General features: G+C 40.9%; 1 protein-coding gene across 17 annotated transcripts in view; it reads left to right on the top strand.

Moving 5' to 3' along the window:
• Positions 1-17383, top strand: part of MYT1L (myelin transcription factor 1 like) — a 280396-nt gene that overhangs the window by 153774 nt on the left and 109239 nt on the right. For 16 of the 17 annotated variants that reach the window (XM_083607073.1, XM_083607079.1, XM_083607083.1 and 13 more), the window contains 3 exons: positions 14931-14985; positions 15173-15206; positions 15509-15571. The exons of the other annotated variant lie outside the window; for it this stretch is intronic. In XM_083607073.1, the coding sequence (XP_083463199.1) occupies positions 14931-14985; positions 15173-15206; positions 15509-15571 (152 nt within the window). The remainder of the gene's footprint in view (positions 1-14930; positions 14986-15172; positions 15207-15508; positions 15572-17383) is intronic. 17 annotated transcript variants of the gene reach the window in all.

Below are 17383 nucleotides of genomic sequence, written 5' to 3'. Positions count from 1 at the left end.
TTCAGATTAATAGTTATACCTTTATACCTTTTACTATGATTCCACCCTCTGCCCCTTATTGCTGGGATATAAAAAAGCATTTAACCAGACAAGTACCAGCCAGATGCACTTTCAACACTCAAGGAAAACTGCCACAGACTAAATACACTATAGTATGCTGCAGATTTTTATTTATTTTTTTAAATTCTAAACTTGATCTGTTCCTCCTTTAATCAGGATGTCATAGCAGTTTGTGAACACTGAAACAGCAACTGCTTATATAACATCCTTAGAATTAGAAATTTGCTGCTTATAGAGTATTTATGTTAAATAGTCTCTTCATGTCCAAAATGGAGGAGTGAAACTGGGTCACATAAGATGTATTAAAAACAGCGATTATGGGAATGTTTAAAATTTTATGCCCAAAACTGTGTTAAGTCATCGGAAATTGTAGTTTCCCATTGGTTTCTTTGTGTTGCCATTTTTAATGTGTGGTTTACGTCTGTTCATACTTCTGTGTAAACTCTGTTCTGATTGTTGAAAGTGAACAACCAAATAAATGAACAACCAAGGTATGAGACTGGAGGATGTGCAGGTGAACGAGCATTGGATAGTACATCTCATGTCACTATATACAGTAAATGTGTTGCTGGGACAGAAGGAAATACACTGGTGATACCTGGCCTCATTATGTGTTTCCTACCTCATTGTGTCTGCTGAGTGGCATTATGCTGCTACTTGCTTCAGGTTCGGCATTGTTTTTAAGTGAGGGCCGACCAATTGTTTCCACAGGCCAAAGTTTTGTGTGAGGGGATCATCTTCCAGGATGGTTTGCAGATAATTAATGATAGCATCATGGAGGTTTCAGCTGAGAACAGTAATTATTCAATTATGAAGTCCTGTTATTTTTTCTTATAAGACTAGTATAATACTGACTTTCCTTGACTGTCACTTTGGCTTTTCCTATGCTTAACATATTTCAAAAAGTAAAATTACTGACACCCCCAAAGTTTTGTGGTGTTTTTTTTTTAGGAAACCACCGAAATTGTTGTGCTGCTGCTTCTTCTTTTTTAATATACCAAAGATGTTGAACTTCTTTTAGGAAGCTGTACCATGCTTCCTCTTTCTGGGGCTGGTTAGGCGGCATGCATATTTCAGATCTGCACAGCTGGGCTGTTAATGGGCTCCATCTCCAGGAAGAGATTTTGGATTTAGATTTGCAGAGCTGGAAGGGACCCTTAGGAATCTTGCGCCCAACACATGGGACTCAAACCCACAACCCTGAGATTAAGAGGCTCAGGCTGAGCTGTTCTCAGTAGCCTTAATGTGGCCTTCACAAACTTGCACCATAGTGCTCCTGAAAGCGAATTTATTATGTGGATTAAGGCTGCTTCATGGCGTGAAGAAGGCCATTGAAGGCCTGGGTGAAATGTTTGTAAGGCTTCTTTGAACATACATCTAGTTGATGTTGGTAATACTCATGTATATCAGGTATGGAAGGAGACCACGGTGCACTTTGGGCATGCTCAGGGCCAGCCTGGGCATGCTCAGGGCCCACTTCAGGCAAAACAAAAAATGCAAAAAAAACCCCAGATGCTGCCACACCTGCATACATCCTCTGCCAAATCTGCCAACTGAGGCAACTGCCTCACTTCCCCTCATGGGCACTGGGTTGCTGAAAAGGGTACGCAAGCTAGATTTGGGTTGGGTTGTTAAGGAAATCTTGTTACGAGGCTAATTTGAGTGTACTGGCATGTTGTGGAGCCATATTAACACCCAGGGCAATGCCATTTAGCCGAATGTACAAATTGTCCCTGCGTGTTAACTGTCCTCATTTTTGTACTAACTGTGGGTGAGAGAAAGTTTGAAAACTTTGGATGCTAAGCAGACTTGTGGTATTGTCAAGGATTATGTTCCTGTTGGCCTTAACTCAACTACATGTTGAGTGTTAGTATGCAAAGGTTTAGCATCTATAGTTCTAACCTGAGATAATTTCTGAGCTATCCTTCATGGAGCATGGAGCCTTTCTGCTGGAGATTCATCCCTACTTCACAAACAGAAAAAGGAATGTGGCAGTATATTCTTGCAGGGGGGGGGGGGAATGAGGGTGAGGTGGCAATATGGAAAGGAGGGGAAATGAAATAATTGAAAGGCTGAGATGCAGAATAATTGTGTATATGGTATGCCACAGTGAAAAAGATATGATTTCCCCAGCTTCTCCTCCTTGAACCTTATATCTTGACAAGCTTCAGTGTACTATTCAAACATAGTTAGCTATTGTTTCAGGTGGCTGAAGTCTTTGGAACAGGAAAGAAAGAAGGATTATGTAAAATAATTTATAAAGCATAATTCGGACAGTGCCCTTTGGCTCTTCCAGAAGTCAGTAATTTTATTCTCTGGAACTAGAAATCACTTAAAAGCACAATGCGAAGAAAATAACAAGGGTGTGCTAAGAATATTGAACCATAACCTCAACATTAGCTAGTTAGATATTTAGACCTAATATAGAGAAGAGTTGAAATAAGTATAAGCTGAGGCTTCCTTTCCCCTTTCTCTGCATACTTTATTTCCAGGATACCTTAAGAACTGCCTGAGCCCTTATATCCCATCTCAATCACTGTGATCATCCACAAGAGCGCTATTAGCTATAGATGTGTTGCTGGTCCCATGCTGTGGATGAAAGCTTCAGCTGGAACCCTTGCTTCTGACTTTCAGGCATCTCTTGAAGACTTTGTTATGTTGACAGGCTTTTGCAGCTCTTTAATTATTTTTATTAGCCAAATGATTGTCCGCATTGTTTAAATGGAGTTTCATGTTTTATTGTTGTGCACCACCCAGATATTTTATGATAGGGCAGTACAGAAATGCTTGTATGAAAATAAATAACATGAGGAAAGTGCTGTTTTGCTATACAGTCGTACCTTGGAAGTCAAATGGAATCCATTCTGGAAGCCCGTTCAACTTCCAAAACGTTCAGAAACCAAAGTGTAGGCAGCTTCTTATTGGCTGCAGGAAGTGCCTGCAGCCAATCGGAAACTGCATAAACCCCATCAGATGTTTGGGTTCCAAAGAATGTTCGCAAACCGGAACATTCACTTCTGCGTTTGTGGTGTTTGGGAGCCGAAAAGTCTGAGTGCCAAGGCATCCGGGATCCAAGGTATGACTCTACTCCTTCTTGGGGATTTTCCATTGGCATCTAGTTGACTACCAAGGACAGAATGCAGGACTAGAGGGGCCTTGGCCTGATCTAGCCGAGCTCTTCTTAATTTTGTAATTATAGCATGAGAGAGAGAATGAATATATGCTTTACTATTTCCCCCCATACATTTTGTCTCTGTGCTTTCTTTTTATTCTATGTTACTGAAACTTAATTTGCAGCCATTTTCTCAGAACTTAGTATTGCTTGTCAGTTACGAATGCTTATGCGTTTAAAACTGTTCTGCAGATGTACAACAACTTGTAGCCTATGCTTATCAGCCTTTTCAAGCATAGCATACCAGCTTAAACTTGAAAATTGCATTTTTAAAAATTACTTACCAGATTTCTTTCTCTTCCCCCTTCCTTGCATTTTCTACTACATACTGTAATTGCATTTCAAGCATATTATGTGGCTGTTTTGTTGAACTTTGGGAATTATATTCATAATGTTGGGAACACCCCCTCCGCTCAATTCAGGAGTGAGTCAGCAATTACAAGCGTCTTTGGAGACTACTTGAAATAATAATCAGGTTCCCCCCACCTTCGAATTGTGCATGTGTGCAGAATCTCATTTTACATTGTAAGCTACAAATGAACTTTTTGGGGAAATGATGCTCACATCTGTATTCCAAAAGCAAAAGATGTAAAATCTTCAGCCACATCACTAGAAATCGTCACATGGGTTGTTGTTGTTGTTTTGTTTACAGCATTTATATTCTACCCAGTAACAGTGTTCTCTGATGGCTTACAGCAACAGAACATTAAAAACAATAACAGTCGTGAAACACACGAAATCGTAGCACATGAGCAGGAAACAGTGTAGAAAAAAATGCACTGCTTCTGTAAAAATATTCATAAGACGCTTGAAATTCAATAGATTCAAAAGTTCACAATGTAGAAGTTGGGGAGAATAAAAAGGTCTTCATCTGATAACAAAAAGACCACAAAGAAGGTGCTACAAGGTGATCCTTTATGGGCAGAGCATTCCGTAACTGAACACTTCCTCTGGTTAGCCACGTGGGGCACCTCACGTAGTGGTGGAATCCAGATTGTCATTCACAAACCCGCAGACGTCACTACAACTTCATTAAGCCTCCCATGCACCTTCTATTTCTCTGTATGGTGAGAAGTTGCCAGAAGCAGTACTTAAAGGGGAAAGAGACCTGAGTGAGATGTGCTTCTAGCAACTGAGTAGTGTTAAGGCTGAGCAGCTGCATGAGTGAGATCCCTTAGCAAAGCCTACAGGTGTCTAATTTGAGTTGTTTATGAAAGATCCAGGAGTAAAACTGAGGGAGAATAGTCGATCACATTAAATACATTATGATAGTACATCCTTTACAGATTAAGCCTAAATTCAATTGGTGGAAGAGGGTTAGACCCAGCAGCGGCACTCTGCTGATGATAAGGCTTCCATCAGCAGAACAGGAAGCAAAGCAATTTTTGGCAAGATCCCCCATCAGAACCCCCCCACTTGAGCAGATTTAGAATTGTGATGGGCTGCAGGGGGGGGGATCATTTAAAATTGCTTCTCTCTCCATTCTGCTGATGGAAGTCTTGCCATCAGCTGCATCACACCATTGGATATAATCCTGAATTTGTCTGGTCTGTCAAAGACAGAGACAAAACACTGTTCCAAAATTGTGTTCCTTTTATGTTGCTTGCCAAGGAGATGGGGATTAGGGATAGAGTAGTGAGAAAGATCGTATACACAAGGGAGGGAGTATTTACCATTTCTTGAGTCCATAGCAGTAACAAATGAGTAAAGGTTAGGAAATGGTTTCCTTCCTCATCTCAGACCACTCATTGGTTCAAAATGATGTGTCAATGAGAGGGTGTTAACTGAGAATTAATTGTTGCAGGGGTGAGGTCCTCTCCTGTGGAGGGAGACTGAGGTTTTTTTTTTATGGATTCCAATAGGATTGACATTCAGTGCCCAGATCCAGTTAAGAATCTTCATTCTTCTATCACGCCCTTACAGCTCTGATTTTGAAACAGCTCTTTTGGCTTTTTCACTACTGCAGTGTTGCTTGATTTATTGAGGCACGCTTTTCAGCCACTGTTTTGTTCGTCTGTGGTCGCTAGTAGGATTTGCAAATTGATGTGATTCAAGCTCAAAATTAGAAAATTAAATATTTAGTATCAATAAACATACTACCCTAAAATGCATGCACTTTTTAAATACCATATTTTTTGCTCTATAAGACTCACTTTTTCCCTCCTAAAAAGTAAGGGGAAATGTGTGTGCGTCTTATGGGGCGAATGCAGGCTGCGCAGCTATCCCAGAAGCCAGAACAGCAAGAGGGATTGCTGCTTTCACTGCACAGCGATCCCTCTTGCTGTTCTGGCTTCTGAGATTCAGAATATTTTTTTTCTTGTTTTCCTCCTCCAAAAACTAGGTGCATCTTGTGGTCTGGTGCGTCTTATAGAGCGAAAAATACGTTGTTGTTGTTGTTTTTTTTACATTGCTGTCAAATTGGACGGAAGCAGTAAGACCTAATTTCCTTGCATTCCCTATGTGTTCTGCATTGGAAGCTGCACCGAACCCTCACTTGGTGACTGCAGATGGTGTTGTATAGCGTCTAGACACATAGTGAAAGGATTTTGAGCATCCTGTTGTAACCTACCTACCAGTAGGGACACCATTTAAGCTTTAGGGGCAAGGAAAAATATTTTGACGAGCTTTTGAATATAAGCGGGATCTTGGAACAGTCCACTATTCTACCAGCTTATGGTTGCCTGTGCCCTTTTGTTACCCATAAACTCTTCACCATTGTTTTGTTTATTCTTTTGGGTTGCAGAAAGTTGAAGTCAAGTTATCTCCTCCTTCAAATTACTGGAAGCAAAAATATATGCCACTATAGAATCAAGACCCAGCATTTGCGGGTGTTTGTGTTACGGAACATTCCAACAATCTGCTTTCCTTCTCCTTCTTTGCTGGCATGGGCCCCTGTTTTGCAAATTCATCTGTGCCTTATTTGCAGCAGTACGAAAGGATTTTTGATGCAGATCACTAAGCTAAAGTTGATTAGCGACTGCAAGTTGCTGTAATGTGAGGCTTAGCTGTCTTGTTGTGCTCTTACCGTCTCATTATGGCTCAGCTATGGTGCAAATTACTAACATTGATCTGTGACAGAATATGGTCAAAGCCTTCCCCATACCAAGCAACCCCTTAGAAATTTGGCATGGAATAACAGCATGGAAGTCCTGCTATGGGAAGATGATGTTGGTCATTCGAGTTGATGGAGGCTAAAAAGTGATTTTGAAGTCCAGGTTTTAAAGCTGTAGTGCCCACAGTCTCCTCCAAATCCCATCAATCCCAACCAAGAAAGATGAGAGCTCAGCAACATCTGGAGGGGCACCACACTGAGTACTTGCTCTACTTAGTGTATTGTTTCCAAAGGTATTTGCCAATTGAAGGTAATTCTTCCTGCGTCTGGCAAGCACAGTTGTGGTATGTGAAAGCATATAGCATGGTATAATTGGTAGTCTTTAAGGTATTTCAGGATTCTCTGGTGTTTTAGCTATGATAAAGGTACACAGCTACCCATGCAAAATTTGTTTCCCAGGCTGTGTGTCTGTTGTATGTTTAGTTGTGTAATGGTTAGTGCAAATAGTCTTATAACAGGTCAACCCTTTTCACAGCCCTCTCCTATATTTCTGCAACAGGAGCTCTCTGAGAAGTATGTTTCACTTCTTTTCAGTGCTTCCCTAAAGGTATCACGAGAGAGTCTGTCCCTTTGTCAGCATTCACAGGAGATTCAAGATGGCAGCTATAACCCATTACTCTAATTGTTGCCCTGTAAATTTTTATATGGTTCCAATTGCAAAACACAGAGCAATGGGCTGTCACTGCCATTTGGGATTCCTGGCGAGCTGAAATATGGATACTGGCAGCATAAAACTGGTAATGGCAAAAGGGAAATTGTGTGAGAGAAAGCAGCCACCCATTGGTCCAAAAAGTTTTGGAAGTTCTCGTGGTGCCATAAGAAGTATATATCATCAAATATACATGATACCATCACAATGTTAGCTATCACCCCTTAAGATATTCATAAAAAATGTAAAAGCTCTGGATTTTCTAATACATTTTATTAAATGTATAATTAATCTGTGGAACTTGCTGGTGTAGGATATTAATTATTGAAGTAAACAGTATAGCACATTATAGAAATTAGATATTTTATATGAATAAAGGGGGAATATCTTATACTTTTTTTGAGGGGAAACAAAAATGGAAAGGTAGTCTGTCTTCATATACACATACATGCATCATTTGATTTGTATGCTGCCTTTCCATAATTAAAACCATGCTCATTAATGGTTACTAATTTAGTCACTGAAGAAACGATATTTCAGACGTTTGTCTCACTGTATCACGATCCCTGCAAGTTGTGCAATCCATGTGCAAATATTCTCAGGGTAAGGGCCTATATGACCCCCCTCGGTGTACAGCTCCTGCTGGAAAACAGCATGAATTGAATTCCAGGTGTGACTGCCACAGGTGCAGTCTGCAGTCTGCACAGATTAGCTTTTAGCAAAGCATCTCAGTTGCTCATCGTAGGCCAATGTGCACAGAGCTCAGCATGCAAAGGAAATAGCCGCACAACCCCCGAAGGATGCACAGCTAAGGCAGGAGCGCTCTTCAGGCTGAATATTTTCTAGCAGCCACTGTACACTACTGTAAGGTTGCTGCTGCTGTTATTTATTACTCTCCCTTCTCCCTAAGGTCAAAGGGCAGTTTACAGTGGGGCGAATAACAATAATACAATATACAAAACCAGTCACAAAGACAATGGCTCTGATGTATTAATTAAATATCGTAATTATTAATTAAATATCTGTGCCATGCATTTTAGGTGGGTAAAATTCCAACAAGAAGCGGGTATGGGTCATGAGGCTTCCAGGCACCGGTGCTGGAGAAGTGCAGGCCAATATGCTGCCAACTTGTACATCACCTAGAGATGCATGTATGGGAGGCAATAAATCAATAAGTAATCTGTGATGAATTCTTAAGCAAGATATAGTTCAGACAATGTGACGCTTTTTAGCTATCTGGAATAAATACATTATTAATTTTATTATGGGGCCGTCATGCCTTTTAGAACTTTAGAAATGCAGAAATGCCTAGATAATCACTGAGGCCCCTGGAATAAAATGTTGATTTGGACACTAATACTTTTTCCCCCAATCTCTTTTAAGGCAATGACAAAAAAACAAACTCAGTGATACTTCTTGTTGACGATCAGCACAAATAAACATTTCTCCAGCCCTATAGGCAATTTCTCATATGAAACCAAAATATTTGTTTATCTGTAAACTGTAGAACAGCCAATTGTTTAAGCATAGGTGAACGCAAAGGGTTTAAATACAGATAAAAATAGTTTTGTTAATTAGGGTATTATAACTGCTACACACACACACACACTTTCTAAAGCTTTCTAAAAAGAAAACTTTTGTCCTATCATAGTATAAGGAACAAGGCACTCATAGTGCTAATTCCATAGTTTCTGGCATTGTTTTTTCAGGCCATTTCAAAGTGTCCACAGTGTTATCAATCATGTTTGCTAGGCCACCCAGGACATGGAACAGCTCCAGCCAGGCCATGTGTGCTTCACAGAAGCATCTGGTAGGATGAACACGAGAGATGGATAGCTGAACTCATGACTGCCTCTTGTTGAAAATCTAAAATACAGGATTGACACAGGGAGTTCACTTCTCCGGTGACATATCCCATCAATATTATATGCAGTGGCAAGAAGTAGGGGCTTGTGGAAGCCAGTTAGGGAAGCCTGTGCTAATTAGAGGATCCCGTTCTTCGTCCTTATGAAGAAAACTAGATTGGTCAACTTGGTTCAGCAGAGAAACAAATGTCCTGGCACTTACATAGAGAGAACCTAGAAGCAGGGAAACAGACATATGCAAACACTTTACGAAAGGGCTCGGTGAGGGGGGAAATAGTGACAGGCCTCTCTCACTGTGCACGACAGACACAGAATATCCATTAAACAGATGAGCTTTGCTGACTTCCAAAAATTGAGTTTAGGCTTTTTCAAGCCAAAGCGACTGATAGTTTTGGCTCCGCTCTTGAGAGTTTACCAGAATGAGATGGCATTAGTGAGACTATTCAGATTATACATAATGTAATATAAATATATGAACATCAGGCCATTGGCCCATCAAGGCCATCATCTTTTTCTCACAGATACCTGTGGAAAGCGTGCAAATAGGTCATGAGTGCAATAGCACTCTGCCCACCTGTGATTCCCAGCAGTAGAGGTACAACATAGCCATCCATGACTCTGTCCACTCCTCTTTCAAAGCCATCCAAGTTGGTGGCCGTCACTGCCTCCTGTGGCAGTGAGTTCCATTGTCCAATTAACAAGTGCAGAAGCACTTTCTTTGGCTGTCCTAAATCTTCCAGCATTCATTGGATGCCCATGAGTTGTACTATTATGTGAGAGGAAGAGAAACGTTTTTCTCTAACCACTTTTTCTACATTGTGTATAATTTTATAAACTTCTATCATGTCACCTGTTATGTTCCTCTTCTCGAAAATTGGGTAGTGGAAAAAGGCAAGCTTTTTATCCCTGAGCTGTGACACGCTTGTTTGGTGGAGAGGGAAATTGCAACTGCATCTGGCGGTTGTTGGCTTCAGTTTTATTTATTTGACAATGGCCAAAGAACACTACATTAGCCAATTATGGCATCAAGTACTCGTTTTAAACATAGCCACTAATTTTCACTTACATATTCTAAGAGAATCCCAACCATGGAATACAGATGTGTTTGGTGTCAATTCTAGCTTGTCCGTAATTGAAATAAACACCAGTTACAAGTAGTACTGATAAAATTACAGTAGCAGTAATCAAAATCAGGGTCATATTTCTCAAGAACTGCCCACAGCATAAGGAAGGCATCTCTGTAGCATTAATAAGACCTAATTTAGGCAGCAATCTGATACCTACTTACCCAGGAGCAAGCCCCATTGAACACAAAAGGACTTCTTAGGCATGAATGCTATTAGAGTTCTGTTATCGAGAAATGTATGTTTTTTTAATTGCTCTGAGTGGCTTTGTCATAAAACAGCAACTTACATTTCACAAAGGATCTGTTGAGCAGAGTATCAGCTTTGCCCAATGTCAGTGCAGTTTTGGTGATGAGCTGTCTGAGCTGCTTCATTCCTATACATTTGCAAATCAAAACAGCCAGGTTGGCAGATGAACCTAATTAGGTTATGAATAGACCACGGGTTAAGAATGTTTCCTGCAAAAGCTGGACTGGCTTCTTGACTCTGCTTCAAGCCCCTGGTAGAATGAGCAGGCACATTTAAAATGCCGGAAAATCTCTCATTTTATTGATTTTAGTAAAGGCATTTTCAGATGAGTACAGAGTATTTTACAATTGCCCCTTGCAGCCTCTATAGCTTCTAATGTGTCAGCTGAAAACTACTCATTAGTAAAACAGAGAAATTAGGAGTCTCATTTTATCATTGTACAGAATATTCTGCTCTGACTTCCAGGAGGGAACCTACTTGTAAACAGCAAAACATATGCATGATCACCTTTTCAGCTGTAGAAATACATTTCCTAGCTTGGTTTGGGGCGGGGGGGGGGCAGAACATTATCACATAATATTTTTAAGATTCTATCCCTAACAGTTCCCTTCACAATAAAGACAGAGTAAAAAGAAAAAGGCTTAACACAAACTGAATCCAAAACAAAGATCACAAAGTACTGAAACAGAAGCAGGTTCATAACATAGTAAACAATTTTGTTTTGTTTTGTTTTGTTTACAAATTTTGTTCCATTAGGCCCTGGTTTGTATTTAAAGGGAACGGATAAAAGCAACACATCTAATAAGTGTAAAGAAAACCTATAGGATAACCTAAAACTATAGTTGATTTGCAGAAAAGGATAACACAAATTTCTTTAGCATTTTTTTAACCTGTGAGAAAATCACAGAACTGTTGAGTTGGAAGGCACCTCAAAGGTCATCTAGTCCAACCCCTGCAATGCAGAAATCACAGATATATTCTGAGTTCCTTGTTATTTGAAAATTTGATGAGCACTCCCTCCATTCCTTCATCTAAGTCATTTAAAAAGATGCTGAACAACACTATGCCCAGGACAGAACCCTGTGGCACCCCAAGGCCACTTTTTCCAAGCATGATGAACAACTGTTGGTGAGCAATCTCTGAGTTTGGTCGGTCAACCAGCTACAAATCTACTTAACAGTAACATTGTCTAGCTCACATTTTAGCAACTTCTCCACAAGAATATAATAGAAGACTTCACTGAATGCCTTACTGAAATCAAGATATGTTACATCCATGGCATTCCCCTGATCCACTAAGCTTGTAATTCTATCAGAAAAAGAAATAAGGCTATTCTGACATGACATGACTGATAAAGCCTGCAAGGAATTTTCTCTGCTTCGTTTCAGGTTCTTTTTTGGAGTTCGGCTGTGTACACTATCAGTTTAAAATGCAGCTAGGTCATTCTTTTTCTCAATTCAGATTGAAACTAGTTGGGGCAAAATGCATCACAAGAAATAAAAGGATAGACATGGATTGTTGCTAATATCCTGTGTACACTGCTTCCCAAACCAGGGGTGAGAAGGCACTGAATGCAGAGTAAATGGGACTGTATACACAGCCTTCCTTTTCTCTTTATCCACTCTGGTAGCTGATTTCTGAGAACATGAGGTTACAATGGCAAGCTAACCAAACTTTAGCCATAATGATCATAGAAGTCCATAACAGACATTACTTTTAAATGTTCTGGTGAGACATCTATGGTTTCTTTTAATAGGATGATCAGCTGTGCGTGATAATCTCTCACCTGCTTTATAGTTTTATTCCTAATAGCACAACAGTAATATTTTCCTGTCTTAAAAAGACAGTAATGATATTCTGCTGAATGAAACTTATAAACAGAATAGACAAAACTCTGTGCTGGGAAAGCCTTCCAGATGTTGTTGGTCTGTGATTCTCATTTGCATGTCCAGACTCCGCAGCCACCCCCTCATTGGATAATAACTCACACAAGGACACAGATATTAGGTTTATGTTATTGGGCAAATTTGGCCACAACTTTATTGAATTACAGAATGTGAGCGGTATTGGCTTAGGCACTGTTTGGACCTGACTATATCTGACTCCTGCCCGCTGCACAGGAAGTCCGGTAAGGGTAAACACCGGTAGGGGGAGCCCTGTCGATGCAAACCAACTCAAGCTCCCCCTGGTGTTCCTGTCAGGGTCGTGTCAAAGCCCTAGCCCCTGACCGGGCTTCGGACAAGATCAACATCCCCGGATTCCTTTAACGAAATACCCTTAAGCATGGAGGGGCAGGTGATGGCCACACCTCCCCTCCCCCACACAAGCTCAAACAATGCCTAACCGCCACAAGAGCCCAAAGGCTCGCCGCCAAACACCCTCACATCTGTAACCAATGTCTCAAGCCATCTGCGATATCGGCCAGCCATATATCATTACCCCAATCGGAAAGGTGTATTCCACCGTCACAAAATAGGGCCAGCCATCCAATGCAACCACTTTCTGTGAAATGGAACCATTCAAACGTTTCCAGGCACGGTCTGTAGCGGCTGGGGAATTGCTGCCACGCCAAACACGTCTTTCCAATAGCAGCAACCAAAAGACAGCCAACATGACCAATACTCAGGGATGGTGAGAGTTGCATCCAGCATCATTCGGAGGGCCACAGGTTTCCCACCTCTGTTCTAAATCCAAAAACGTGTGCTATTCTGAAAAATGTATTGTTTTAAAATGAATTCCAGTGCATGAGAGCTGGCAATGATCAGCAGCTCTTTAGGTATTTATTCAGTGTGACAGCTTCTCACTACTTTCTTTGAGGAAGACATGTGAGAGTGGCGTCCAGCAGCGCTTGGAGATGAAGGGTAACTTCCCACTGGGCTCTGGTACTGAGATTTGTCTTTTTCGATTACAACACAGTTTTTTCTTGAAAATTTCTTTTTTCTTTCTTTTTTTAGGGAATGCTGGCCATTTCTTAGTTATTTCATGAAGGACTTAGGTTCAAAGCACCGTGGTGTTTTCATAAACTGTTCATATCAACATTTTTCTGTTTTGTTCCATGCACTGGATTGTATCAGTAGAAGCATCTTATACAAAATATGGTGAGACCTTTGCCAGATTTCAAATGACAGCCTATTGGGGGTGGTTTGAGGGTCTAACTATAGATGAGATGCTAATCACACAATTAACAATTGCTTGATCGACTTTTTAAAAAGTAAATTGCAAGCACGATCCTAATCCAGATCAGGAACCTAATGTGGGGATAGAAGGCTTTAATCCATTGAAACACACCCCACCCACCCCCGCTGTGGCCTTGATCATCCCTCCCCTACCTGCAAAGCTCCTTTCGAAGGAAATTCTGGTTGGTAATGTAGCAAGGAAGGGTTAAAAATCTCCCTCCCCCAAAATAAATACGAACTCCCTAACTCTCTTCTTTGGTCCCATTCTGAATGTAGGTCCTCGCACCTGCAATTTATTTTTAAAATGCCAATCACATGATTGCTGATTGCTAGGCATCTCAACTACTGTGGTACCTCGGGTTACATATGCTTCAGGTTACAGACTCTGCTAATCAAGAAATAGTACCTCGGGTTAAGAACTTTGCTTCAGGATGAGAACAGAAATTGCGCAGCAGCGGTGCGGTGGCAGCGGGAGGCCCCATTAGCTAAAGTGGTGCATCAGGTTAAGAGCAGTTTCAGGTTAAGAACGGACCTCCGGAACGAATTGAGTACGTAACCAGAGGTACCACTGTTGGCTGTTAGACTGGAAATCCTCACATTGCCATGACAGGACATGACTTTGGTTCTTTGCCATCCCGTCATGTCCATCTAGCGGTCTTTTCTGGGTATGGGAGCTTCTGTGCCTCACCAGAGCTGGCTGCCCCCACAAATGTCTTCTGCATTCATTTCATTTGATACAAGTATGCATGGAACATCCCCCCCCCTTTATTATGCATGTAGAGCTAGTCCTTCCATCGGCATTAAAGGGAACCTCATGAATACAATATATGTTTCCAGGGAGCATATATGAGCACACCTTTGGATCTCTGATTAAGGAGCATGATTCCTTTAGGGGACCTGTGCTGATGAAACTTGAAGTCATTGTTTATAATATTAATCCATAACACGTGGCTTGACCAAGTTATCTAAAGTGAGGCAACAGCAAACACAAGCAGAAAAAGCAGTTTCAAGACCAGGCAGACATACCAAGCCTTAATATCTCTTTTGTGCTTCTGACTCTGTTTTCCTTTCTTCTTTTGCCTAAAATTCTCTCTTAAAAGCCTCCCAATATGCTAGAGCACCTCCGTTTCAAACTGCAGAGAAATCTGTTATAGCCTCCCTCTGTTTGGTTTCCTTTAAAGAAAGACCTTTTATAAAGAAACTGGGGGGGGGATGGTTAGGGAAGGAAACCTACTATACAGGTATTTTAAGTCACGAAACTGGTTAAGAGGAAGAGAGCACATAAGCCAGGTGATTAGAATAAAAAAAAAAAGCGCCATGTGGGTATTTTTTTGGTTCTAAACAAATGTAGGGAGCATTTTTTTTAAGAACCCTCTTAATGCAGGCTCTCCCCTTGCAGGATAAAATGGAATTAAAATATTGTCAATAAATTGTGTGTGTGAGAGAGAGACTGTATCAGCCTGTGCATTGATAGTCTGTGCATGCAGGATAAGAGCATTGACTGCCTGCTAATCTATTCCCAGATGGAGGTGGATGCAGACGAGAAGCGCCATCGCACACGGTCCAAAGGTGTTCGAGGTACGTCTCTTGCTTCAGTAAATCACTCAAGGCCCCTGCTCAGGGTGACCTTCATCCTCCAGAATCTCTTTGCATGATTCATTCTGACCCTTGCTTTTTTACACAGCCTTTTTTGGCAATTTTCAGCAGGAGAAGGGGGTACTTGTGATAGATGATAAATTTTTATATATTTTCCATCTCTCTGCAGTTCCCGTGGAACCAGCCATACAAGAGCTGTTCAGGTTAGTGCGCCGAGTGTAAAATGTATCCCCATTAGCAATTTAGAAAATTCATGCCTTTTAATGGTTATAATGCACTTTCAAGTTCATTGGTGGTTTGCTCATGCCCTGCTGCACTGATGAAATTAATTCCCCTGGGATTTGCTAATAAAAAGCATCCCCACCCACCCTTTTTCCTTCAGTTATTTGATTTCTCTCTTTCTGTCTTTGTTGCCCTCCATCTCTGTAATACCTGCCGCCTGCTTTCAATATAATCTCTGTGCAGCACACTAACACCTATATAATTAATTCCTTCCTTTTTACAGCTGCCCTACTCCTGGCTGTGATGGCAGTGGTCATGTTAGTGGCAAATATGCAAGACACAGAAGGTAATGTGTGTGTGTGTGTGTGTGTGTACGCAAATAATGAAGCGATTTAGTAGGCAAGTTACCTGACATGATTCTGCTGATGACCTAGGCACAATCAACTGGGGGTCTAATAGTGTACCGAATAATTCTTTTATTATTATTTGTGTTCCATTCTTTGCTTCTAATTGCAGTCTCGCTTTCCCAATCATTAACTTTTCTGTATGCAAAACTGCGCTGTGAAATGAAAAATCTAACAAAAGGAAACAAGCACTGAGATATTGAGGTGTTCCTTCCTCACTTTCTATTCAAACTTACGTCCCGTTAGGTATATTAGTTACGGAGAGAAGTAAATCCCCAAATACAGAATGTGTAAATGCTGTTTTAGTGAAGACACTTTTTCATGAATACACATTTTCTGCTTATATTTTGTCAGGCAACATATGCAGTTTTGTGGTTCATGCGAGGCAAATTAAAATGAGACCTTATTTGCATTTATCCCCACCCCCACCTCCCCACCCTCACCCCTGGCTATTGTGATTTCCATAATTTAATATAGTTCATAACTGGAATAAGAACTTAGATTTTTGAGCACAGGGAGTTCAATGACGGGGATAGATTCAAAGGGACAATTCTAGGACAGATTAGTGATAATGAGCCTTTGAGATCCAGATGGTTATATTATTGCCATTAATACAGTAGCTAGGCCTTGTAGACTTTGATGAATGATAAAATTTCCAGTAACAACATGTTAGTTTAGTGTTGTTAATCCTTCGTTTCCATTGTTTGGACCTAATTCAATGGCCTTTACTTCAGATTGGTCTTTATGTTTCTGTGTTTAAAGTACAAGTTCGTTGACATGTGGTTTCAAGGGATTCATATACATCTACTGCTCATCTGTTCCATATATCCAAAGACCAGCAGAGGATAACACAGAGGAGATCTGAGCCAAGCCATAACTAATATGAAAAGGGGAATAGGAACAGTGAGTTGTATTCAGCACGGTGCTAAGTAGCACTTCGCACAAGCCCAACAAGTTCTGCTTGTGCAATAGGACTTCAGCCCTGTCTCCTTCCCCTATATGCCTCCTAAATAGGTTCTGGGGGTTTCTCCAACTGTCCAGAGCAGATTTGGGGGTGGCAGGGTGCACGTGTAATGGGAAAAGGGGGGGGGAGTCCGGTTGAGCAAGTGGAAGTTATTGTGTTCATACATGTATTTAGTTGTATACCACCCATAGGAAGCTGCCTTATATTGAATCAGGCTATTGGTCTATTGAACTCAGCACTGCCTACTGGCAGTGGCTTTCCAGGGCATAGCTGTCAACTTTTCCCTTTTCTTGCGAGGAATCCTATTCGGAATAAGGGAATTTCCCTTTAAAAAAAGGAAAAAGTTGACAGCTGTGTTCTAGGGTTTCAAACAGAAGTCTGTACCTGAAGATGTTGGGGATTGAAGTTTCCTCTACAGATGTTTTAACACTAAACTGTGGACTGCCCAATCATAGTAGTTCCACCCTAATGTCACAAGAAAAAGTACTTAGTTGATTGGTTTTCGAAGATGTCCACTTTGGCCTCAGTGCTTCCTTTCCTGAGTGTCAAACTCAGGCCACTGGAAGCCGCCATCACAATTCCCCCAAATATAATGGGGGACAATTGGACAGATGTGCACAGCCTAGTACAAGGCTTTGTGGATTTCACTACTTAGAAATTCTGACTATTAGGTGGTATATAAATACCTGAACTAAACAATAATAACGACGGACTTAAATATTGTATCCAAAGTGTTGTTTTGTTCTTTAGTTTATCAGCCATTTATTTTCTTCACAGTATAATATCCCAT

The sequence above is a fragment of the Podarcis filfolensis genome (genome assembly GCF_964270895.1).
Source record: "Podarcis filfolensis genome assembly, chromosome: 3".
Lineage (NCBI taxonomy): Eukaryota > Metazoa > Chordata > Lepidosauria > Squamata > Lacertidae > Podarcis > Podarcis filfolensis.
Note: the sequence above shows the minus strand (reverse complement) of the source record. Positions and strands in the feature narration are given on the sequence as shown.